This window comes from Urocampus carinirostris, chromosome 6, assembly GCF_059441175.1.
Source record: "Urocampus carinirostris isolate Australia breed hairy pipefish chromosome 6, RoL_Ucar_1.0, whole genome shotgun sequence".
Taxonomy (NCBI): domain Eukaryota; kingdom Metazoa; phylum Chordata; class Actinopteri; order Syngnathiformes; family Syngnathidae; genus Urocampus; species Urocampus carinirostris.
In genome coordinates this window covers 46,121,617-46,148,521 of record NC_142354.1, presented here as the reverse complement: position 1 = coordinate 46,148,521, position 26,905 = coordinate 46,121,617, and the positions used below count along the sequence as shown (strand labels likewise).

Genomic DNA, 26,905 nt, shown 5'->3' with positions numbered 1-26,905 from the left:
AATGGACCATTTTTTATTTTATTTCATTTTATTAAAAGCAAAACAAAAACCTGATCAAGAATAGAATGCCTATCTATATGCTGGCTTTCAACATCGCTAGCAGCGCACTGGAGACTGCTCTAAGGGGGAAAAAAACACTGGAGCGTGTGTACAGTAACATCAAACATGCGTACAGAGCAACCGCCCCACCCCCACCTCGCTGGATCCGGCCATCTCTGTCTGTCCCTCATACACCCCCCTTCGGAGAAAAACAAAGCCTGCAACAAGGACAATACAAACATCCTCTTTGTTCTCTTCTATCCTCACTGTAAAATGTGAACCTGGAGTACCACGTCCGATTTTGTTGTCACAATATGTTCAACCCATTTTGGAACAATGACAATAAAGATAGATTCTATTCTACTATAATCATAACAAGTCAACTCTACATACTTTTAACAGGTGACGGTATCGTGGTTTCAACGTTCTTGATGAATTTAACTTGACATATTTTTTAATCTGAATTTTAACCAGCATCATCCTTTTTATATATTTTTGAAAATAGAAATAGAATTACAATAACGAGTATAAAAACGGGAACGATTGACCTGCAATGAGCCACTCAACATACAGACACCATGTGGTTAGCGCCTCCACTGGCTCTCAACATCTATGAGGGAAATTAGCATTTCAATACAACAAATGGCAAAACTAACATAAATGGTGACAGAAACAAAAGGAAAATAAATCCAACACCTTGTCCTCTTACGGTTCAGATCCTACCTCTCAGATAGGACGCACTGTGTTAAATACGGTCAAATGACATCTGAGCCCTTTAGTGTGACCTGTGGTGTTCCGCAGGGTTCAGTACTCGGGCCCCTTCTTTTCAGCATTGACATGCTTCCATCAGGTTATATTATTCGCTATAATATCAGTTTCCATTGCTACGAAGATGACACTCAACTCTATCTTCCGTTGGAGGAATCTGCCATACTAAATTAAAAATGTAGCTGTCATATTTGACCCCGATCTGTCTTTTCAAACACACGTGAAGAATATGACTAGAACAGCTTTCTTCCATCTTGGCAACATTGCTAAAATTTGCCCTACGCTCTCTCGGTCAGATGCGGAGATTATAACTGTTAGCTTAAGACGTGATTTGAAGGTTCTGTTGGTAGTATACAATTTCATGCGAGGACTTGCGCTCTCATATCTTTCAGATTGAATTCCCCCCTATGTTCCGGTCCGGAGTCTTTGCTCTGAAAACGCTGGTCCACTAGTAATCCCAAGAGCCAAGAAGAAATCTGACAGTGTTTACCATTGGGTGCCTTGGTGCTGCAGAATGCTCTTCCCCCTGAGATTGGATCCGCAACCTCAGTGGAAATGTTTCAATCTAAGCTTAAAAGACACTTCTACTCTATAGCATTGGAATAAACCTATAGTTGATGTTGACAATATCAGTGTATTGTTTGCCCTCATGTAGGTTTTAGATGAGGGGATGCTGTCATCATAGTCTTTGATCTGTGCAGCCCTTTGAGACTCATTGTGATTAAGGGCGTGACAAACAAATAACTAAACATGACTTGACAACATCGATGACATTACTGTGCATATTGCAAGATTTGTCAGTTGTGGTTTTAATGTCGTCAATGAAGTTTTTGCGGAGTAGCAAAAGATGGCGGCTTACCTTTAGCAGCGCGCAGGAGACCGCTAACACTATCCGCCTTCCGGTCATAAAATCCGAGTCTAAACTAAACCTTACCCGTACCAGCAGGTGGCGCTGTTGGACTTGTCATTGCAGGACACTTATACACAAACTCTACAAACCTATTTGAGCAGGAATTTCAACAAAACTAAAGTTTTTATTACATCCGTTACATAAACATACGTATAAAACCTGCATTCAACATTCTTCAAAGTAAACAGAAACAAAAAAACTCACCAAAAAGTGCTCTTCGTTGTCAAAGTAGGACATTCGGGATAAGGCAATACAGTATTTTTCTATTTTACAATTTTTGATTTTGCATGTCCATAAATAAATGAAGTTCAAACCTATGAATGCTATTCTATAGTATCGCGTCGTACTTCTGTCATTGTCACGGGATGACGAAAAGACCCAAATGCAGGGCGCGAGGAGACAAAACCGGGATGTGATCCGACAGGGGGCGTTGCTTCAACGAGAAAAAGGAAACGAACTAAGGAGAGGGGAGAACTGGGACTGCTGAGAAGGGAAAACGTGAGAAGAAGAAATTGGGGCGATAAAAATCTTTAAAAACGAGAATACCTTGAGAAGACATCCTGGGGAAAAGGGAAAACGCTTGAAAGGGAGACTTGAGACGGGGGTCTCGGGGTGAGGAAGGTCTTGGGACGAGAAGAGAAGAGAAGTGGGGGAAGAGAAACTTGTCGTCTTGGCAACGAGGGTCGGGAATAGCAAGCAGCAGTATTGAGAGTCGGGGTTAGCTCATTGGCGGATTGGGAGCCCTGGACAGGAGATAAAATGGGGAAACGCTGCCCTCTTTTGGAGAAAGAGAAGGACTGCAGGCACTGAATCATGTCAGTGCTCGTATTTGTGTCGTATTTCGAAAGTTGACGGCAAAGAAAATAGCTAAAAACCCCAAATGTTTGGCCTCCTTTCTAGCGAGCCGTCTCGCTTTCTGACTGGCTATTTAGATAGCTTTGATTTTATTTCTTTTGTTCATGCTTTATTTTTTTCTCTTTTTTCTTTTGTTTCCTTTTTAATTGTTGTCTTTTATTTCTTTGTTTCTGCTTTTTCCGCTTTGGAAGTCATTTTGTGCATCGTAATCGCAAATCAATGGACGTCCGTTCGATGTACTCGTGTGCGCGATTTACAGAATATTCTTTGCATTATTTTTCGAAACTTTCCTATTGGAATAAAGGAGGACAAGAAAAAAGTGTTTTTGAAAATGCCATTGTTGGAATATGAGAGTGTCGCAGCCCTTGGAACAGCCGCTGGGGGGCGTTGTCGTCTTTGAAAACTTGCGTCAGAGGAAAAGAGATGGACACTAAGCTTTGCTGGGACATCCAAACTAAGATTGGTCCACCATATTGGTGGGGACGTGCCCCCGAAGATCTGGCCCACTCGCCTTTCTCTTCCCTTTTTGGAATCTGATCTTTGTTTTCCTGTCGTTATTCTCCCTTTCCTATCGGGTCTTTTTTGGATCCGCTCCCTGTCTCATCTGGTCCTTCTTTAGGGTTTTCTACTTTTTTCGGATCAGGTCTCTTCCAGGTCTGGTCCGGGTTTTTTGTTTTTGTCTCCTTCTTCTGATCTGGTCTCATTTGGGTTAGGTCTTTTTTTTTCATTGTCTTACCGTTGTCTCGTTTTGGTTTGTCTCTTTTTTCATTCCTGGTCTCTTCCAGGTTTGTTTTTGGTTCTGTCTGCTCCTTGTCTTGTTTTGTTTTTTTCTAACTGTTTTAGTCAAATCATTGTATTGTTGAGTCTTTTCCTGGTCTTGGCTTTGTCTTTTCCGGTCCTTGTTTTATTTTATTTATTTTTTTCTCCTTTTTCTGATCCGGTCTCGTCAAGCTGTGATCTTCCGTCCTGTCTAGTCCTTGTTTTAGTTTAGTTTTTTTCTCCATTTTCCTCTTTCTGGTCTTTGTTTTGTCAAGTGCTCATCTTGGCTTTTTTTTTTTTTTTTGTCCCTTTTCTGATCCAGGTCTTTTTGGGGTCTTGCCTAGTCCTTGTCTAGTGTTGGGTTTTTTTTCACCCTCGTTTGTGATCTGGTCTCATTTGCGTCTGGTCTTTGTCTCCTTTTGTTTTCGTCACCTTTACTGACAGGCCCTGCATTGAAGAGCACGTCCCACCAGCAGGGCGGCCCGGAGACCACCCAGGACACTCTGGAGAGACTCCGTTCCCGGGCCGGCCAGGAAGCGGCTCTCGGACGAGTGGGTAGATAAGGGGGCCTGGACTTTGATGCCGCGATCCGACCGCCGGAACCTCTGGGCAAGGTTTATGGTCGGGCGAACGAAGTAAACAACCCTAAATCTCGGGGGTTTTAAGACCGGCTTGTTTCCCAAATCCTTTCAAAGGTTCGGGCTTTGGACCTTCTGGCGAGGTTTCTTTGAGCCGACCAAGAATGTGGTCGGCTTCTTAACGTCTCTAATCAGGTTAGGACATCAGAAGGCAACAATGGCTGCCGCAACCGGAAGGACTGGAAAGAGACCGGGTCACTCCAGGACTTTGAAGGACCCGACCAATCAACGCTCGTGCTGCTGTGCTGCTCTTCACTTTGTCTTCTCTGAATAGAGACAGCATCCATGTGCAAGGATAGTCATACCTTTGGAACCTGGGTTTCAACCATGCGGAAAGCGGGCCGGATCGTGTCACAGACCAGAAACGGAGACAGGACCCAATAGCGTTTGTTTTACTCAGTTTTTATTGAGAAAGAGAGCAGCGCTTGCAGCCACGATCCGATGATTGCCAGTCACGGGTAGCTGGTGGCGGGAACGCAGGAGTGGCACTTCCGTGTCGAGCGAGCGTAGTCATAGGCAGCGGGAAAACAGGTCGACGGCTGGGACGGAGGAGCAAAAGCAGTAACGAGTCCAGAAAAGAGGTCGGCAACAGGTATCAGGCAGGAAAACAGGGCAAGACAGGTCAATGGTCGGGACGGAGGAGCAAAGCATAAACGGGTCCAGAAAAGAAGTCGGCAACAGGTATCAGGCAGGAAACAGGGCAAAACAGGTTGATGGCCAGGACGGGGGAGCAAAACAGAAACGGGTCCAGAAACAGGTCGGCAACAGGTATCAGGCAGGAAAAAACAGGATAGGATAATGTCAGAGAGTACAAAGCTTGCCTGGTTGAGAGCCTAGGTTCACAGACGGTCTGACGGCTTCCTTTCGGAAGACGGGGTTTTAAAAGAGTCTGGGAACCAATCAGCAACCAGGGCTGTTGGCGCCAACAGGGCAGTCGCAGGTGCCCCCAATCAGCAATTATGACAGATCGGGCAAGACAACTTCGAGAGAAGAATGAATATCGCCACTGGGTGTCACCAACGACAGGCAGCACTCCTTTTTTTCTTTCTTTATCGCTCTCTTGTTCTCTCTTTCTCTTTTTCCTCTTTCTCTTTCATTCTTCTCTTTATTTCTCTCTCTCTCTTCTCTTTCTTTCTGCATTTTTCTCCCTTTCTCTCTCATTCTCTTCTATCTTTCTTGTTCTTTCTTTCAGCACAGTTACATTGATTTCCTTGGCCTTATTTGACCCTAGCTTGGCAGGACCCCAGCCCGAGTGCAAAGCCCCCGCCCCACCCAATTCGGTTATCATTTGATTTTTTGTATTATTTTCTCGACAGGACCTCTCGGGTCTACCCCTACGCCATGCTAAATCATAAACACCGTCCCTTTAAACTTTCATATTAGAGCAGGGTTTTTTTAACCGTCACCCGGCGGGCCCCGACGTGTCCCTGACCCGCGAGATGGAGACCCTTCCTCCGAATATGAAGTTAAAGGAATAAAAACCCGCAATGTATTTATATCATAATAAACAAATACGGCTCAATAGGAGGAAAAAAGGGACGTCCTGCACTATTTGACCACTAGATGCCACTGTTGTGCCACTGAAATGGAGTGCTACAAGCTTTCGGGTGAATACAAACTACAGAGACTCTAAGTGACCTAAAGGCAACATTTTTCATGACATTTTTTTATTTAGGTTTCAGGGTAGCTTTTCTTGACTTAAAATATGAAAATGGAGATAATAATGAAGCTATTTCGGCGTATTATTCACATTGAGATTGTTGAGGATCTCCAACTCGCAGCCTGGGGGACAATTGCGGCCCCCAGAATGACATTTTGCCTAAATATGAAAGTTGAAGGGACGCTGTGTGTTTTTGACATCCGTTTCTTTTTTATCTTAAAGTTTATTTTGAAATAGATATCATTAAAAAGAGTACAAGGGATACTAATATATTTGATTGAAAAGCCCCTTCCTGCTGTACACAGAAAAAAAAATGTGATAGAAATCAATGCAGTTCAACTGAAAACGAGTGCTAAAAAGCACACGGAAGAATACAAATAACAGAAACCAAAAATGACCATAAAGCATCATTTTACTTCTCATTTTTCGGCCCGGCCTTTTGCTGTTTTGGGGGGTATTGGTAGCAGCGAGAAGACAAATACGAACACATTTCTCCACCTGCGAGTTATATCAAAAGATTATTGGCGTATTTTGGTTTAGTATTCAAATCAATATAGTCTTCCTTTTAATGAGTGATTTTTTTAACGCGCTGTCCCTTTAAGACCAGACCATGTGGATTTTAGATTCATTTGATCGATTTTCACATTCATTCTCGATATTTTAGATCTTATAGATTTTGAACAAGATATTTAAGAACATTGGAATTTTTTTATCCGTGTTTTTCTATTTCGTTTTAAACGTTACTCGGACCCAAGCTGCGGCGGACCCCATGAAAATGGAGTCGGAGGCCCCTCTTTTAGCCACTTTGGAGATTCCCTACAAGGCAGAATACTGTTTAGGGTCTAATTAGAAGGGACCCCTTCCCCACCAGCTTTCAGTTCTCTCCAACCAAGCGGATGTTTTTGGAGACTTGCAGCGGCCTGTCTCCTCAAAACCAGATTCTAGAAAAGGATTTATTCCCTGAAGTGGAATCTGTATCGGAACGGGTAAAGAAACAGAACAAGGAAGTTTACTGGGATCCTCGCAAATCCAAGACATAAAAAAACCTCAAGAACTCTTCCTGGAATAACGTTAACAAAATGTAAATGAACAAAACATGAAAGTAAGATGACGACGGAAGTGGTTATTTTCAATGGTCAAATGAGCCAAAGAGAGGGGTGTTTTATTTGTTGCCGAGCGAGCGCTCCCATTGATTTGTTTTGCGTTTAAAGGGCAAGCGCCCACTTGCGCAACGCGTCGCTTTTCTCCGCTATGAGGAATTCCAAACATGTCCTCTTTTGCATTCCGCATGGGCTCTCGCCGGGACGAGACCGAAATCCACAACCGGGACAACTCCGGAAACACTTTTGCATGGAGTCGCTTCCTTTCTTTGTCCCTCCTTCACTTTGACTAGGTTAGCGTCCAGCTACAATTTGCTACTTGTTAGTTTGAAGGGCACCTGCTCTAGTATGCATCTTCAGAAGAACAACTTCTTTTGTACTACTTACCTGGTTTATTATTGCAAATAGAAAAACGAAAGAAAGAGAGAAAAAAGAAAGAAAGAAAGAAAGAAAGAAAGAAAGAAATTGAAAGAAAAAATGGAAAGATATAAGGAAAATAAGGCGAGAAGAAAAAGAACAAAACAGAGAAGAAAAGGAGCAAGTAAGAAAAAAGAGGAAGAAGTAGAACGTAGGTTTAGACTCAGCCAACCAATCAGAGATTAATTGAGTCAAAAATGGTAACGAGCCAGCACTGGTGAGCTCTTTTCAGAATGGATCCGCGGGCCCCGAGATTGTCCCCGGGGGGCTTCCTTAAGCCCGGGGGCACCCGCCTGGAGACCTCTGATTTACAAGTTTTTCCTCCTTCCTTCTGAACCCGACGAAATGAAGAACATTTTAGTCTAGTCAAGTTCTTCTATTGGAACTTTTAGGAGTGGAATTTTGCTTGAACAAAGTGGTTAACAAGACAAAGTGATGGCAACAAAAACAAGGAGCAGGAGATGTGCAAACAATACTGTCAAAAAGTAGAGAACTACAAAATAGCTAAAGAGCCACCCATAAAGCCACCTGACAAGAGGGCGAGCCTTCTGATTGGCTGAGAGGAACTGCAACCGGCAGGTGAGCGCAATGGATCCCTTTCTGTTTCTTTTTGGTCTCTTGCCTATTCTGGTCTTTTACAGTCTATCTTATTCTTTTCTATGTGATCCTTGTCTAGTCTATTTTTGTCTCTTCATTTCTCTCATCGTGGAATTCCCAAGGAGCCTTAGACGCCCCCGACGCAAGCAGTTGTTGGAGGGTCCGGCGCGCACTGACGCGCGTGCGTGGATGGAAGGGCCGTCCCAGAACGGCCCACCGGCCGGGGGCGGGCAAGACGGGGAAGGGCGGCCGGCCCACAAGCCCGACACGGGCTTTGCGCCGGAGCGCTTCCGCGGAGCCGTAGATCCGGAGCTCCGATGCAAGTCTCGGACGATCCGCGGAGCACGCCTGGCGGACACCTTTTCTGCGCCTCCCCGCTCTTCCCTTAGGTCCTCCTCCAGAAGAGCTTGCCCCGTCCAATGCCGCCGGCTGTCCCTGGAGCAGCTCCACCACCTCGTCCTCAAGCTGGAGATCCGCTGCGACGAGGTGCCGCTGCCGCCGCCGCCGCCGCCGCCGCCGCGGCGCCCGGATCAACGCGCCGTCGGCGGCGGTCGCGGGCACCCGGAGCCCGCGGAGGCACCTAACGCCGCCGCCGTCTGCGAACGCGGCTGCGGCTTATCCCCGACCTCCGACGAGCACTGCTGCGTGCGCGCCCTGAAAGCGCGCAACGGGCTCCTGCGCCAGCGCCTTTTGCTCCTGGATCGCGAGCTGAAGAAGCGGACTATTTTGTCCAACCAGCGCGAGAAGGCGCTTCTGGCGCAGCTGTCGGCGGCGCACGGCGAGCTCCAGACCACCGCCCTCAAGTACCAGGACAAGTTCGCCGAGTACAGCCGCAGGATCGACGCGCTCGCCAGGAGCGTCACCTCCTCGTGCCAGGTGATCTTCCGACCCCGTTTTTAGGGTCTTGTTTGGAGGTCGGAGTCGAGCGGATTTAGGCATGAAAGTCAGCTGCTGTGGAGGTCGGAGGGGGTGGGCGCAAAATAGGCACATTTCACCAGTGTTGGCCGCCTTACTGACAAATCCTCACGAGTTACACTTACTCACACTATAAGGCCGCCTGATTATAAAAAAAACTCTCTATATTAAGGTCACATATAGAAGTGGTATTTAGCGTGTACCGTGGCACACGTTGCATACACTTTTGGTAAATAGGCAACAATTCTTAAACTGAACGAGGTCGCTGACCAAAATTGCAAAACCTCGGGTGCAACGGGAATCGAACCCAAGTCGAGAGCACTGAAAACAGACCACAAGACCACTAGTGATACAGACGACGCACGAAAATGTATTCGATTTGATTTTATGATCACACTATTTTTTAACTTTTGTGCCATAAAGGAAAACGGTCATGGAAGATAAAAATCAGGACAGTCTTCTGTTTTCTACAGTCTCTTACATGACTTCCTAAGTCCGTGAAAAAAAACAGCAGGAACTGAGGCATGGGTGCTCAAAATAAGGATAGTATCTATGAACAAAACCCGGGACAAAGACTAAAACATCAAAAACGCACGAACAAGTAAACAAAATGTCAAAATAAGAAATCAGAAAAGAAAGAAAACCGATCCGGCCTGACGGAGGAAATACAAGGAACAAAGTAACAAATGACGAGCGAAATGTCCAAGTCAGAAACAGGAAACAAAAGCTAAATAGTGGAAATGAAAGCGACCTGGTGATTGGACACGTCAGTTGGCGCCCTCTGGCGGAAGGAGGCTTACCAGACCCTAAAAAAAACCAAGGGGTTTCACCTTTTGCGCTCCGGCATCCGGACATACCTGGCGATTTAGAAAATGTCTCTTCTACGGCGTGTAAAAAGAAACCTAATCATTCCAACATCTGTGTCAGTTCCCGTCCGGCCGGTGAAGCTCATCCCATAAACGTTGACGCAAATAACTCCGGAGAAAAGGATTTCTCCACAGAAACGCGATCGGATAGCGTACGGGAGCAGAACGAGGACCCTTGCCAAACGATTCAAGTCTACACTAAACATCCTCGCTACTTCTTGTTCAATCACTAACTAGAGCTAAATGAATTGAACACGAAAGTAAGAAGACGCATGATTCAGTGGGATACCGACTGCCTCTAACTGAACAAAACCTGAAAGAAAGGATGCAGGGACTATAGTCACGTGTGGATAGAACAACCACATGGTGTTTCAATACCTAGCAGCTCTAAGGTGAACATTAAAGTCAAAGGGCAACAGGGAATTGGTCGGAATACTTACTCTAACTGAACAAAACATGGAAAGGAGACTCCGTTGAATATGTGGGGACACGAAGCCGCTTTCACCGAACTAAACACGAGAGGAAGATATTGCGGGATAGGTTGGATTGACGATTCTAACGGAACAGAAAACAACACTAGACAAAACGGGATTTTTTTTTTGGGCACGCAAAATGACCTAACTGAACAAAACTTTGAAGGGTATGTTGATGGGAAGGTTGGGACACTCACACAATTGAACGTGACTAAAGAAAAATCAAACACTGTTGTCTTTCTGGATCCAACAAACTCACTGAACAAAACATAAAAGTAAGACAAAGCAGAACATGTTGGGACACCAACCAGCTCTGACTGAACAAAATATAGATGGAAGACTAGGCAGGATATTTTGAATCACAAATTCTTACTGAACAAAAATAAAATAAAACACGAGGTTAGAACTGACTGCACAGAACTTGAAAGTCAGATCAAGCGGAATATGTCGGACACTAAATAGAACTGACTAAACAAAACATGAAAGGGAGACTCGGCAGAATATTTCAAATCACTAATTCTAACTGAACTAAAATAAAACACAAGACAAAGCGGGTGAAGACTGGTTAGAACTGACTGAACAAAACATGAAAGAGAGACAAAGCAGAATACTTTGGAACACGAACTCATTCTAATTGACCAAAATAGAAGTCACACAAGACAAAGCGGGATCCCCGGAACACAAACTCAATCTAACGGAACAAAACACGAAAGCGGGCGGCACGGGGAGCGCTAGAAGCGAACAGCTCCATCTTATCCGCAATCGTTCCGCTGAGGTGTTGCCGACGGCGACGCATTCCTCCCGGCGGCCATCTTGGAGTCTGCCAGCTGCTTCCCGTCAGGGCCGCCGATAGACAACCTATTTCTAGTCGGCGTTAACGTCCTCCAAGACCGAGCTGGGACTTTTGAGGTTCCTCGCAAAGTCGGTTCTCTAGCCCCCGGGCTGGGACGTATTGCCCTTCTGTTTTTACAGGGGATGAATAAAGTATCTATCTATTCACAGGAATCCCTTCGGTTTAAAGTGTAGTAAACGCTCAAAATAGGGAGAGAAGACATCAATGGATTTTGTTAGGAGAACAAGGAGAAAAGCCCAAACTCAGATGAGAGATTGCAACCTGTTTTTGAAGGCCCTCCCTTGAGACCTTTTTCAAATAACAACAACACGATTGGCCAGAAGACAACAGAAAACCATCCCAAAACATTTTCAAAAATGGAGAAAAAAAAAACAACAACAAAAAATAACCAAAGCCGACCGGTATAGGACAAGAATTCAATAAAAAATGACCCATGAAACACGAAAACAACGTTCATATTAGGGAGAGAGGACATCAATGAATTTCCAACTTACAATTTTAAACAGTGGAAACCTCAGATAAAGATAGAGGCCCTCCCCTGAGGCCTCTCTTTCCATGAATTATTCAACATTACAAAAAACGGCTGTGGCGATCAAAGAACAGCGACACGATTGGCCGATATTGATGTCAATGGCGCATTCATCATCCAAATGACAAACAAGAGTGTGAAATAGTCATCAAAACAACAAACTGGGAACCCAAAAAATATAGAATAACTAGACCATTCCTGCAGCAATTTCGTGTCTGTGTTGCGATCTGGCACGATTCTCCGCAGTTTTGTCGCCCTGGCTCCGTGGTCTGGAAATATAAGGCTCGCATTCTACACCACCTTCGCAGCTCCCATTTTGTTTTCGGTGCAGTAGTAAATCAGCGCTCGTCTTTGCCATCGCTGTCCGGAATCCCATCCAAAAACACGTGACCTAAACCACTCAGGGGGGAGGGAGAAACGGACGTGAACGCCTCGGTTTCAAAAATGGGGTGCGGCTCCTACAAAGAGGTTGCTTCTTGTGTCAAAGGATCCCGGCTTCGAACCGGGTACGCAACCGAAGTCCTTCATTTGTGGATTTGTCTTCTCAGGAGAGAGAGAGCGAGAGCGCCACCGTGGTCCTGAGTCGCGTCGGCGGAACTTTGGGCTTCAACATCATGGGAGGAAAGACCTTTGGGGTAGGTTGAAAGACCACCCTCCTTGAACTAGCGTCCGAATCCCCTCACCCGACTCGCCCCCGTTTCCCAGATTTCCTTCTCCGTTTCTGGGTACACTTTCCATTTTCCCTCCTTGTGAAAGAGCCAACCGGAGCACACTTTTACCCTCCATTCTGTGCTCCATTGATTTGGTTGTTCTTGTACAAGCCCATTATTTTTTAACGTTATGCACAAAATGACTCAAAAAGGAAAAAATACAGAAAAAAGACAAAAATGCACAAAGACGCAGAAAGTAAAATATAATAGGGGAAAATAGAAAAAAATGGAAAAAAAAGAAAAGCAAGGAAAAAAGAAACAAAAAGCTGCGAGGGGGGGTTGGCACAAAAACAAAAAAAGTAAGAAAAATGCATAGAGACACAGAAAATATAATATGTAAATAGAAATAAAAAGAAAAAAAAACAAGAAAAAAAGGAAACAAAAAGTTGAGGAGGAAACAGAAACAAAAAAGAAAGAAAATTGCATAAGGACACAGAAACTAAAGTACAAATATAGAAAAAAAGCAAGAAAAAAAAAGAAACAAAAAGCTGAGGAGGAAACAGACACAAAAAAGAAAGAAAATGCATAAGGACACAGAAACTAAAGTACAAAAATAGAAAAAAACAAGGAAAAAAATAAATAAAAAGCTGGGGGGTAACCGAAAGAAAAAAGGGTAAAAAATAAAGAAGTAAAACTAAGGATAAGAGACACATTTTTTTAGGTCTCTTTGATGGTTCCCGTGTTCCATTCAAATCATTTCCAAATCCATCTCCTTAATCTTTTTGCCAACATTGTACAGATCTGTATTGTGCAACCCACCCAATAGAACGACAATATGCTATTAACCAAAGATACGTTTTGAAAAGGGAAAATCTCACGTCACAGTTGGACCGTGCAACCTTTCCAATAGGACATGAGCCAATTCATTCCAAATTGAATAACTGACAAGTGCTGCCAGAAAGCCAGCAAAATGTCAAAACTCGGGTTTTGGAGTCGATTGGGTTGCCTGAGTTGAGATGGACGCGTAGAAGCTAGCAAGGAACATTGTTTATTTCTCTAATCCTGATGGTAATAGGAATAAAATCTACCTTTATTGTCATTGTTACAAAATGGGTTCACATATTGTGACAACAATTATTGGGCATGACACTCCAGGGTCACACATTCACAGTGAATGCGCGACAATACTCGTTAGCGAGAGCAGTTTTGGGTCCTGTCGCTAACCCCCCACCGCAAGCATCAGACAAGTGTCAGATGTCAAGCCAGGAATGTGAAGAACACACTCCAAAGTGGGACTCCTCTTCTGCTTTGCGGTTTCCGACACGTTACGGATCCTAAAGGAAAAAGATTCCTGTCATTATTTTCCAACACGCGTTAATTGTCCGGGACCTGCCCGGGCTCTCCAAAAACGCCGCCTCTTCTGCCAAAGTTCCCACGGTCGCGTTGGCCTACTTCATTTTTGTCGATCTCAATTGTTTCTTCTTTTTAGACCTGTTGCGACAAACATCAACCGCAAAAAAAAGGAACACAGCGTGAAGTTCTAAGGAGACCTTTCTGTTTTGGTGGTGATGGACCCATGCGGGGGAGGCAGAAACTCCAGACAGGCGTGCTCCAAACAAGTGATTGCATTTAATATCAAAACTAGGACCCAAGTGGACAAGGAGGCACAAAGCAAATAGCATGTCCAAATAAAATCAAACCCGACAAATCAGAGACAAAGTGTCACCAACCAGGACAGGAAACAGGAAGGAGAACCCACTCGCGTAACGTTACTCACAGTTTATTGGGGAAAAGAGGAATGAGCGCACACTCGATCCGGGGATAGTTGGTCGCACAAGTAGATCGATCAGAACGAGCAAGTGGTCAAAATCAAACAGATCGGGGCGAGAACAAACCAGGAGCAAAACAAAAGCAAAACGGGGATTCACAGGGTTTGGCAAAACAAGAGCAAAAACGGAGATTCTCAGTGCTTAAGTAGTCACAGGGCGCAATCTGTCAACGCGTTTCAGCTGGTGTCCATGGGCAGGGCCGTTTGGGCACCGTGGCAACCGTGACAGAACCTGGCGCCACGCGGCGGGGACCAATTGGGCGCCATGGCAACCGTGACAAGTAGTACAATAATGGCGGACGAAATGACAAATGACCATGACCCAACCCCGTGTAATGTTCAAAATGTCCTTTAAAATAGTTTTGGATATTTGGGCACAGGTGTGTGATAATAGGTAAGACACACCTCTGCCCAGTTCAAATGCAGGTGGGGGCCTTCTGGCGGTAGGAGGTGTGTCCAGTTGGCTGAAAGACTTGAGTTTGACGCGTTGATCCGGTCACACAGGAAAACATCAAGGAGGGCGCCCTCAAAGAGGGTATCTTCGTGTCCAAAGTCACCGAAGGAGGACCGGCCGACAAAGAGGACGGCCTTCGGGTCCGGGACCGCATCGTGGAGGTGAGTCCGTCCTGCAAAAAACTTTTTGACCTGCGCAAAGCGGGATAATGGATCTCAGCGAGTTACGTCTCGATGACTGCAGGAGTCCGCTTTTGTCTGGTGCTGGCGGGCACCAGGGCGCCCCCTAAGGACAGTTGAGTTGACAGTGCTGGGTCATTGTGATTTTCTTGTAAAATGACTGAATCTATATCCAGTTGATGGGTTTAGCAAGCTTTCTAGCTAGCGTTCTACATTTTTACATGCTATCTGGCTAGCATTTGACCTTTTAGCTAGTTATCTAGCGAAATGTTGGACTGGACTGCTGTCTAGCTAGCTATCTTGTTTTCAGCTTTCTATCTGGCTATTTACCTTTTACTCTTTAAGCTAGCTAGCTAGCTCCCTTTTAGTTGTTTTACCTTTCGAGCTAACTATCGCGCTACCTTCTGAGCTATTTAGCAACTTTGCGCTTACCAGAAGTAGCTCTAGGCTTGAAGTTGGAGGTTGGAGACTCCTCCTCAAGGTGAGACCCGGACCGGAGCTTTTTGGGATTCGACGGGAGCAAAGAAAAGCAAAGTCCTTGATTTTCACTCTCGGAAACGCTTTCTTCATGTTCTCATCGAGCTGTCGGGAAGTTCCGATGCAATCGTCAGGCTTCGTTTCGACATCTGTCTTGCGCAATCGTCGGAGGGATGGGTCCTCGGGGGCTTTGTTTCGGTGAGACCACGTCAGAAGTATGCGAACCGAAACCAGGACGGGAACGGAGACGGTTGTGTAACCGCTTCCCGGTTGTGCCGTTCCACGAGTGCTTCCAGACGCTTCTTGAGATAGGAGCCTCGGCATCTCCTCAGTCAAATCTCCAAGAGACGTTCCCCTTATCAGAGTTCGTTCGGGTGCTTGAAATCCTTGAGTTTTAACGTTGTGTTTGCAAGGTCGATAAAATGCTTGACCTTTGGGTGAAGTGCTTGAAAATTCTTGAAATCCTTGACTCGGCCATGTTTTGTGTCATGATTACTGATACGACCCACCTGAGGCTGCCCCGTTGGCGCCAACAGCCACGGACCCTGATTGGCTGTTGGACTCTTTTTAAACTCCCGCCTTCCTGAAAACACTCGTCAGGTCGTCAGCGAACCTATGCTACCCGCTAGGCAAGCTTTTGTGACTCACCGACTCTATCCTGCCCTGTGATCTGTCTGATTCCTGTTGCTGGACCCGTTTATGCCCCGGCCATCGACCGGTTCTTCTTATTTTCAACAACTATCTTGGCTCGACACTCATTTTAAATAAAGCAGAGTAAAACGGACTCAATTGGGTCCCGTCTCCGTTCCTGGTCTGTGACAGTTTTGTGTCAGTCTGACTTTAGAACAGGCAATAAATGAAGAATGTTTTATAGTGCGCGAAAATGACGCCGACGCGACTGCTCTCCGCCATTGCGGCCTTGTCACGTGAAGCATCACTACCCCCTTTGAGTCAGTCGCACCCAAGAATATTTTCTCGACACCATTGCCATCAAGACAATGGTTTGTATTTTAGCAATCACAGTTTTAGCATATAAATCTTCTTGCACAAACAGGATGGCTCTCTCGCCTTTTGTTGTGCCTTTCACATGTTACCATGACAATCCATTTTATTCTATTCGATTCCGCTTGTACAACAGTCCAGACAAAGTTGTGTCACTATGTCATGAACCAGAACCCAATCGCGTAACGTTACTCACAGTTTATTGGGGAGAAGAAGAATGAGCCCACACTCGATCGGGAGATCGTTGGTTGCGGAAGTCGATTGATCGGAACGAGGAAGTGGACAAAATCAAACTGATCGGGGAGAGAACAAAACAGGACCAAAACACAGGCAAAAACGGGATTGACAGGGCCAGACGTATCACAACAGAGTTTAGCAGGAGTTTTGCAGACGCTCTGACAAACAACGACTCACAAGACGGCGTTTAAGTAGTCAGGGAGCAATTTGTCAACGCGTTTCAGCCGGTGTCCATGGGCGGGGCCAATGGGGCGCCGTGGCAACCGTGACAAAACCTGGCGCCCCACGGCGGGGACCAATTGAGCGCCATGGCAACCGTGACACGCTGTGGATGTTCCGGACAATCAATTTGTCCAAATTTGGTGTTGTTGACAAGATACGTGTTCGTGACGAATAGAAATTGCCAAAGGGGGAATATTGTGGAAGAATAGAGTCAATGCTGTGTTATAAAACTGTTTGGAGGAAAATGGTTTATCTTCCAAAATTGGGGGCACTTCCATTCTCCAAATTTGGTGTTGTTGATGAGATTGGCGTTGAGTTGGAGTGAGTGCTTTTGCTGTTCTCGTAGTTCCTTCAAAATGGAAAGAGAGGTTTATTGCGGCAGAAGAGAATGGAGTTGTTTTGCTAACGTTGGGATGGGAATCTGTGGGGAAATCGTCCCCCTCGGGGAAGACATCTTCTTCTTCCCAAATATAGCTGGCCGAATTAGCGCAGAAGTGGATTAGCCCCGTGGGCCGTACGACGACATTAAAGTACTTAGGAGTCGAGTCTCGCGCTTCCATTTTCTGATCACGGCAGCTCGTTCTTTGGGGGGCCTCGAAAGGCTTCCTCCTCGTGTCCGCTTCCTGTCTCGCCCTGGAGTTCATCGGGAACAGAGTCAGAAATCAAATTCGGTCGAACGCGGACGTCCGATGCTCCGAGGAGTCGGACGCTCGAATCTTGAAAAGAATGAAAAACGGTCGTTTCGAATAACGAGCAGCATGTCAGGAAACGGAGCGGGAAGCAGGACGTCGGAACTCGTTTGCGTAGCCGATCTTTTCCAACACACCAACGGACCAAAGACAAAACAAAACAGGTTCAAAGGTAATCAAAATTACAAACTAGACAATTAGACGGTTCAAACAGGCACGAACAGGTCTTCAACATCGTAAAGCAATGGTCTGGCAACGGGCAGTCCCAAAAGGAGTGTTTAAGTACTCCACGAGCAATCAGTTCAATGCGTCTCAGCCGGTGTCAGGGGCGGGGCCAGCTGGGCGCCATGACCACCGTGCAGGACATGACACAGCAGTGCGCTATGAGGAATTATAAGGAATAACCCTGGCATCCTAAGCATCACCTTTGCAAAAACATGGTGCCAGAAAACATCCATAAAGGATTCATTCGGAAAGAGGGAATTGATCACTTAAGGTTTTGTAGAAAATTCATCATCCCGAAGGTGAGAACCACCAGGAAAAGTATGTGTGTGTCTGTGTGTGGAGTCAAACTTTGGAACAATTGACAAGACCAGATCAAACAATGTCCAACGATTCACGTGTTCAAATTTAAATACGAAAAAACATTCCTGCCGGAATACAGAGATGAAGAAAATGGAGTACGCGATTGGGTTCTGCTTCCTGTTTCCCGTTCCGGTTCTTGACAGAACGTGTTATTTCTTGACTCCACACATCACAAAATTTAACTAAGATTGTTTTTTTGTCATCTGAAGAATATAGCCAAAGTCTGCTGCATGTTTTGATCTCGTCATATTAATATATGGCAAATTCCTTGCTCTCTGGACTCCCCTAAAAAGAATCTCCTAAGGTGTGTTTTAAATCGATTTAAGAACACAGTAAACCCTTGTTTTTTTTTGCTCCAAAAATAATCTGTGTTCGGCAAAATCGGTGAATTGTTTTTTGCAATTATTATACACTAAATACTTTACTGTCAGGAACCAGAACAGGATCAGGACCCAAACGTGTGACGTTCTCACACAAGCTTTTATTTGACGGGAAATGGGGAGTCATGCACGTTAGGCAACGGTCCGGCGTGGAAAGACAGGAAGCCAGAGACCGACGCGATCGATACCAATTGCCCGAGTCGATATCGGACAGATGGGGTCGATACCGGACAGGATGGGACAGACAGGGTAGAAAAAAAACAGGACAAACTAGACAGGAATGAAAACTGGAAATCGATATTAAACAGGACAACAATCAATGGGATCAATACCGGACCGGAAATACCAACCGGAAAACAGGACCGAGACAGAAACCACGTCTTGTGGGGCGGAGGTTCGTTGATGGACTGACAAAGGAAAAAGGAGAGCACGAAGCTTAAAAAGACAGAAAGCTAATCTGTTAATCAGCCGCAGCTGGCGCTACACGGGCGGGGCCAATTGGGCGCCATGGCAACCGTGACATTTACCATATTTACATAGAAACCATAGAACAAACCATTTTACATTTTTTAATGTCAATTTGAAAAGCTGAGTATTTGTGGATCCCTCTATTGACAGACTCTGCCCATTCTTCTTTCAGGCAAACATGGAGAGTCCCATGCATGCTCATACTGTATCTCCTTTTCCCCCTCTCTCACGACTTTTTACCTTTTGTTTCTCACGCTCTCTCCTTTTCCCTCCCTCTTTCTCTTATTTCTTTCTCTCTCTTTTTCTTTCCCTTGAATCTACTAGTCGGGCCCTTGACAGACTGTTTGTTCTATGGTGTGGCCCCCCCGAGTTGAAATGAGTTTGACACCCCTGCGCTGCACGCTTCTTTTCTTCTTGGAAAGCTCCTGGCTCGACGCTGAGGTCGCGGATGGCTTCCGTCCGAGCGAGCGCTAAACGAACGCGGCCTTGCGGAGCTCCGTCCGTTTGCATTTCTCTGGAAAGCCGCACGAGATCACCATTATTAGCTGCCTGCTAACGCATTTTTCGAGCGCTTGTTTAGAATTCGATGGTCGGCGGACTTTTCTTAAAATATTGAAATGCCAAAACTGTGTTTTAAAATCCTTAACGTTGCCAGGGTTAAGGTTAGACTGTTGCTCAACAAATAGGTGTCTGTACAATGTCACCAGTGAAATGGTTCATTCCACATATCATCGGAAAAGTGCAAAGTCCTCAGATCCATGATATGATTTCAAAATCTACTCGTACCAGAAACATCACCATCAGTCTGAAGATACCCAAAAACTAAAAAAAAGGGGTAGCTCACCCAAAAAGCTGGTGATAAAGCCACTTGTAAAATATGCTCTGATTATATTCACAAGTCATAAACTTGTCACGGTTGCCACGGCGCCCAATTGGCCCCGCCCATGGACACCGGCTGAAACGCGTTGACAGATTGAACCCTGACGACTTACACGCTGTCTTGTGAGTCGCCTTTTGTCGGAGCGTCTGTGAAACTCTGTGGTGACGCGTCAAGCCCTGTGAATCCTCGTTTTTGCCTGTGTTTTACTCCTGTTTTGTGCTCGCCCCGATCTGTTTGATTTTGAACACTTTCTTGTTCCGATCAATCTACTTCCACGACCAACGATCCCCGGATCGAGTGTGCGCTCATTCCTCTTCTCCCCAATAGACTGTGAGTAACGTTACACGAGTGGGTTCTGCTTCCTGATTCCTGTCCTGGTTCTTGACAAAAATATTGACTCCACAACACACCATAATGCAGACAGATATTAAAATATTTTTTTTGCCTGAAAGCAGTCTGATTGGCTCAAAAACCCAATTTAAAAATGAACCGACTCATCAAATGACTTCCGGTATAACTGTTATTGTCTGACCTTTGATTGACACCGCTCTTGGTCAAATGCAAGTTTTTTCGAACGCTCCCTCTCCTGTGACAACCTATAAGGGCCTCTATTTTAAAAACTCTTGCCCAATTCAGTTTCAAAAATCTTGAGCCAGTAGCGATTGATCCAAATGTGGATTGACACCCTAATGAAAAAGTATTTCTACGCAATTTTCCGTTCTGTATTGAAATCAGGGCCCAAAATAAAAGGTGTGCCTACGCAGCCCGGGATCCTTTTTGGTTTTGAGAGCATTATGCGCAAGTGTGCACGATAGTGTTAGAGATGGAGAAAGAGAAGTCAACCATTTACAACTCTTTCACAATGTCTAAAAAATGGCCAAAATCAAATGCACGGTCGCAGATGTTTTAGAGCTGTAAACCGGTTTTCTCCAAACGGCTACTTTTGGAACTTGTTTGTTTTGAAAAATGCTTCGTTTTTCAGTTTGTGATCAAGTTTGACCTGGGACGAGGTAGGGTTTCATGCTATCGTCCCAGCGGTTTTCCAGCTAAGTTGTCCATGCTGTGCAGTCAAAACACCTTCTATTTCTTTGTGTTCCACCTCAAATGACTCAAAGTGAGTAGCACTTGCAGTGGGGACAAACCGTAGAGAGTTTTCAAAGAGAGCAAAAGTCTCCAGATTCTCCAAGAAGAGCATTCAATGGGCTTTTTGTACATCTTGGACTGGGATTTCGGGTCAATTTGACGGGAACAGTAAGGAGTCAAGAGCTAATGGAGTCATCCAATGGTGTCCTGCTTTCTGAGAAGTCCCCGGACAAGCCAAGTGATCTTCTGGCCTCTGTTATTGCGGCTTATTTCACTCTCAGAATTTCTTTCGGTGCCGATTCCGATGGAATCCCGCTTTTTAAGAGGTGTTTTAGAGGAGAGGGGCGGGCTCGCCGGCAGAAATGTCTGGCAGCTAAGACAATATTTAGAGAAATGTATAAACACGCAGAGTGCGGAATGGAAGGGCAGGGTTACACAAAAGAGGCTTTTGACGGGGTGGGGAAAGGCAAAAACTGCAAACTCCTTCCTTCCTGTTCCCTTCCGACGCTTCTCAAGCCGTCTGTGAACGTTCCAAATCGGAGAAAACTGAAGCTATTGATGTCGTTCTTCTTGGGTCATCAATGCGAGCGCAGTCATAGATTGTCAATTCGCCAGCCGTCGTCAGGTCGGCCGACATTTTCCCAACGTTTTGGCTTTTTTCGTTTGGCTAGCAAATGTCGAAGATGTTGCAGCAAGTTGAAAAATGCTCAGACTTTTGTTGGAACCAACAGCAAATTGGGACTTTGTTTCCATGCGGGTAATAATCCAAACGCAAAGGGAATACTTGACATATTGTGCAGAAGTCTGGGACAATCAATCCAAAAGTTGACTCCAGCCCCTTTTTATCCCCCAAAAACGTGCAAGGTAGGATATGGAGATTTTATTCCTGCAGTCCAAATGATTCAAATGGGATGCTTTAGTCAAATCTTTCACTGCACAACTGCTATTTGAGGTCAACAAAAACATCCATAGAGGATTCATTCGGAAAGTGGGAAATGATAACTTAAGGGGCTGTGGTCAATTCATCATCCCAAGACGAACCAGCAGGAAAAGTATGTGTGTGTCTGCGTGCGGAGTCAAACTTTGGAACAAGTTACAAGACCAGATCAAACAATGTCCAACTACTGTTCAAATTTAGATAGATAGATTGATGGATAGATACTTTATTCATCGCTGTAAAGAAATTCACACTTCCAGCAGTATCCTTTTCTTGTTTATTAATGAGATGAACAGGATGGCCACGGGGTGCTGTGGTGTCGTTTAGCAACAGCAGAGTGGATGACGTCACACGCTAGGCCAAAAGTTGGACATCCCTGCAGGAGATGGAAATCTTTGTTACACCACCTTGTGTTCACGTCGATAGCGAGTCCGCCTCCTCTCCGCTTCCCGCAGGCTTTTGTGTCTCTGTCTAACAGCGCTGAAGCTCCGGGTAGCTCCTCGTTAGCGACGTGAGCCAGGTTTCCGTAAAACACAGCAAACGGCACTCCCCGTACGCTTTGATGTTTTCGACGGTCTTATTTGGTAGAGAATCCCCATTTGCTATGATTACGGACAGTACCGGAGACTTATAACGCCGCTAGCCGCTTAGCCTTAGCTTGGGCTCTACATCCACGATAGGCCCACCAATAGCCCGGAGAACAGTAAATCAAGCCTGCTTTGCCTGTGGGCTAGCCGTCGCGCTCATATCCTCTTATGCCTATAGCCAATATGGATATCGTTCGTCTAGAGCAGGGGGGGGGCTAGGCCTGTTTTGGAGGTTTCTCTGCTCCAACACGGGTGATTCCGATCACTGGAACTCATGAGTTTCAGACACCGAGTTACGGGTTAGTCAAATGGCTTTTCAAAGCGGCTCCCGAGCGCTTCTTGAGGAGGAACCTCCTCGGCATCGGCCCGGCATGAGAAGTCGCACCTGACGTAAGAGGAGCGAGCGAAACAAACGAGCAAATGCTTTCCCCGAGGACGATCACATGTTGTTGATGTCCTTAGCCGTCTCGGGCAAGAGGAGCTTCTTTGTCCGGACCTCTATTAGATTTGATGTTCTCTGGTTGGTCTGCCACCTGAACAGCCAGGCCTTTCTGGAGCCTATCTGGAATGCAACGAACAGGAGCCGCGTGCTAAGATTTTAAAGGCCGTAGAAAAAACGAAAAAAACGTCTGTCTCTCTTACCTTCTCTCTTTCTCTCTTACTCCATCTTTCTTGTTCTCTATCTCTCTCTCTCTTTCTCTCCCTCTCTCTTTCTCTTTCTCTCTCTCTCTCTCTCTCTTTATATCACCTTTCTTCCTTTTGTTTTTCTTCCTTTTGTTTTCTTTATTTTATTTTTCTTTCTTTTCTCTCTTTCTCTCTCTCTCTCTCTCTCTCCCTCTTTATATCTCCTTTCTTCCTTTTGATTTTCTTTCTTTTATCTCTCTCTCTCTCTCTCTCTCTTTCTCTCTCTCCCTCTCTCTCTCTTAAACCTAGTAGTTCAGCCGGCCCCCAAACAAAAAAATGGTCAAAATAGAATGACAATATATGTAATAGTCAATAAAGTGGGTGTTAACTTTGTCCCTTTTGTGTCTACAACCAAAATACTACTACAGAATTGTTTTGAAAATACTGCTAAATATAGTGGTTAAAAACAGGCACCCTATATCTATTTTTTTCTTTCATTCTGAAAAGAAAACGAATGTTATAGATATACTACAAAAATAGTACTACAGTAATGTTACAACAAAACATGACCAAAATACTACTACAGTATTTATCAACGGAAATACTACAAAAATACCGTCACAGTAATACTGGAAAAATAGGATGGACAAATTACAACAATTCGGCAATGGAAAATATACAAAAATATTAAAGAAATACTTCAAAATGCTACCATTGAAATACTACAAAAATACTACTACAGAATTACTAAAAATGACAAAAAACAAATTTCAGTCATACTACCAAAATACGAGAGAAATACTACAAAAATCCGAGTTCACCACCTTGCCACCAGGACAGTATCCAAAAGCCACCTCTGTGGGTCCTTTGGTGGTCTGGTCCTTCTTTGGTGGTTTGTGTTTGTTTCTAGCTATTCTTTGTCACTCATTGCAGTTTCCATTTACGGTATTGGTCATTGTTTGTAGTTTGAACTTTGTCAGGTTTGATTTTTGTTTTTTGCTTTGGACATTTTGTGAGTGGGGCAGCATGGCGGCGCAGTGGTTAGCGCGTGTGCGGCACAGTTCTGAGGTCGTGGGAACCTCCTGCGTGGGTTCAAATCCAGCTACTGGCCGTACTGTGCGGAGTTTGTATGTTCTCCCCGCGCTTGCGTGGGTTTCCTCCGGGCACTCCGCTTTCCTCCCACATTCCAAAGACATGCATGTCAGGTTCATCGGCCGGTCCAAATTGTCCCTAGGTGTGACTGAGCGAGTGAGTTGTCTGTCCCCGTGTGACCTGCGATTGGCTGGCAACCAGTTCAGGGTGTCCCCTGCCCACTGCCCGGAGATGGCTGGGCAGCGCTGGATTTGTCCGGTCCGGTGAGCGTTAAAGCGTTTGCCGGGCCGTGACGGCGTTTCAGCTGTTTTCGAGGAAGCGGCGACGCTCGAAAGCCTCCGAGACCGGCGTCCGTAAAGCCGATTTGGCCCCTGCTGACACGCCGGGGTCCTTACGCAATCCCGATAAAGCGGCCTGGGTCGGAGCCTAACGGGGCTGATTAGGGCCACCGCCGGAATGTGGCTTTCCTTCCCCGGCGGCCATCGGTCTCGGGAAAGGGACGGAACCATCCCAGACTGCTCTCGGCCGCTAAAAGGGGTTATTGGAAAGTGCTTGACCGATCTCTAGGAAACTAAAAGTACTTCATGTTGCAGTGCTTCAAAGTACCTAAATGTATTAGTCCTGTGACAGGTTTTCCTAAATGTTCAATATGAACCAGTAGTATGGCCAGAGGAGGGCAGGGTTGGGCAGTGCCCCACCACAGATGCGCTCTGCCCACCAAAAGAAAAATGGATACACGAAAAAATGATGAAAAGAAGAAAAAAAGAAGGGAAGAAAATAAAGAACAAAAAGAGAAAAAAGTAGAATAATAAGTAAAGAGTGGAGTAAAATAGAAACAAAAGAGAAGAAAAAGCTCAAAAAAAAATGATGCACGAAATGATGTTTCTATTTAAAAACAATAGATTAGGATTCCTATTGATAATAGCATTCATTGTTTCACTCTCGGGCAGCACGGCGGAGCAGTGGTTAGGACGTGTGCCGCACGGTTCTGAGGTCATGAGATCGAACCTTCCTGTGTGGAGTTTGCATGTTCTCCCCGCGCTTGCGTGGTTTTCCTCGGAGACGGCCGAAGTGACGTTGGAGTGTGTGTGAAGCCTCCTTCTCGAGTCCTTTAGCTTTCTCTTATTGGCCCACGTCTCCCCATAAGATGGCGTCTCGGCTCCTCCCATGGGCGTGCCAAGCCGTTGGTTTGCGCCCAATGTTCTCACAACACAGCGCCTTGATGTCTGGTTTCCCAAAACAACATCGCCACAAGTCCTGTTATCAATATTCCCTGGACAAAATATTTTACATTTCCGACAGCCTGCCCTGACCTTGTACATTCAACTAAAGCCCACTCGGTGAAAATCTTCATTGCATTATGAGTCAATCTTATAAAATCCTTTATAGTCAAATATATAAAGTCCTTTAGTCCGGACAAGTTTTTGCAATATTAAAACGAGCTCTTCGGTCGTGCAGGCAGCCCGCGCCGTTCTCGAGCTCTTTGTGATCGTCCGCCGACGAGCTGTCACGTAAACGATCGAAAAAGGAAACGGTTTCGCTCGCCGCATAAAAGAATCCCCGGATCATCGGCGCTCGCTGACATAGAAGAAGAGGGTGTGTGAAAAGGACGGGAACAAAAGGTGTCCTTTTCCGCAGTTGAGAAGTTAGCCCCAGGCCGCAGGGCGGGTGACGGGCGCGACACTCCGAGAGGAACGGCCGGTCGGGATCGAGGCGACCGCAGCTTTCTCTTTTTGTGGCGAGCGCCAAAAAGACCAGATACGCCGGACAAAATCCACTCGTCGTCAGCAAAATGGAAGAAGAACGGACTGATTGGGACTCGGAGACGGCTGCCTTAGCACGCCGTACACGTAAAGGGAATAATCAGATTCCGATGGGAATATTGGCGGCATTCCCATCGTGTCGACACGCGCAATAATCCCATGCTATAACCTTATCTTCTCTGTCCCTTTATCTTCTTGGCTCATACCTCACTGTGAATGTGTGGAACTGGAGTGTCATGCCCAATTTCGTTGTCACAATATGTTAACCCATTTTGTAACAATGACAATAAAGGTAGATTCTATTCTATTTTAAGGTCTTAGTCCCAATGCACAGGTGCATGTATCGTATTTTTCGGGTTATAATTATAATCGTTCTTTTCTGTCACGGTTGCCATGGCGCCCTCGGTCACCGCCGTATGGCGCCAGGTTCTGTCACGATTGGCAAGGCGCTCTATTGGCCCCGCCCATGGACACCAGCTGAAACGCGTTGACAGATTGTTCCCTGACTACTTCAACAATGTCTTGTGAGTCGCCTTTTGTCGGAGCGTCTGAGCAACTCCTGCTAAACTCTGTGATACGGCAAGCTCTGTAAATCCCCGTTTTTGTCTGTGTTTTTGTTGTTTGGCCAAGCCCTGTGAATCCCTGTTTTGCCTGTAATTTACTGCTGTTTTGTGCTCACCCCGATTTGTTTGATTCTGACCACTTCCTCGTTCCGATCCATCTACTTCCGTGACCAACGATCGAGTGTGCGCTCATTTCTCTTCTCCCCGATAAACTGTGACTAACGTTACGCGAGTGGGTTCTACTTCCTGTTTCCTGGCCTGGTTCTGACAGCCATGAATACTCTGGCGCGACTTATCACATTATCAGCGGGTATATCATTTCAAATGTTATCTCCACACTAAACTGCAAGAGGGCGCTCTAGCCCCGTGTTGATCAAATGGCACCCTCGGTGAAATGCCCTCTAGAAAATGACTTTGTATCTCTTTTTCATTTGGAGAGGTGTAATCAAACAGGAAATCAAAGAGAATTTGCACGTTGTATAGAAATCGCTCTTGAGTAAGTTGAACTAATATCACTAATATCACCCTACTGCTCAAAATACTCTTAAACAGCATGAATGCGGTTCTATGGGTTTTTTTCGAGGCACGTCAACCATTCGGAAATCCGATATTCCCTTTCCGATCCGATGATGTCGTAAGTGTAAACATAGCGCTAGTAGCAATCGAATGCTCAAATTATGATGGACTCTTTGACCGCTATCGGTCGGATAACGGACGCCCTCGTCATTATGGACCCCGTCATTATCCTGCGTCTCTAATCTTTTGAGTAGTTGTTGTCGTCGGGAAACAGGAAGTGAGGAACCCTAAAAGGATGAGACCCGCCTGG

At 45.5% G+C, this 26,905-nt stretch overlaps 1 protein-coding gene across 2 annotated transcripts in view; it reads left to right on the top strand.

The window, feature by feature from the left end:
• Positions 1-7,897: 7,897 nt before the first annotated feature.
• pdzrn3b (PDZ domain containing RING finger 3b) overlaps positions 7,898-26,905 on the top strand; it is a 45,491-nt gene continuing 26,483 nt past the window's right edge. For both annotated transcript variants that reach the window (XM_088339101.1, XM_088339100.1), the window contains exons 1-3: positions 7,898-8,619; positions 11,928-12,014; positions 14,362-14,472. In XM_088339101.1, coding sequence (XP_088195227.1) covers positions 7,933-8,619; positions 11,928-12,014; positions 14,362-14,472 — 885 coding nt within the window. In that variant the 5' untranslated portion in view covers positions 7,898-7,932. The remainder of the gene's footprint in view (positions 8,620-11,927; positions 12,015-14,361; positions 14,473-26,905) is intronic.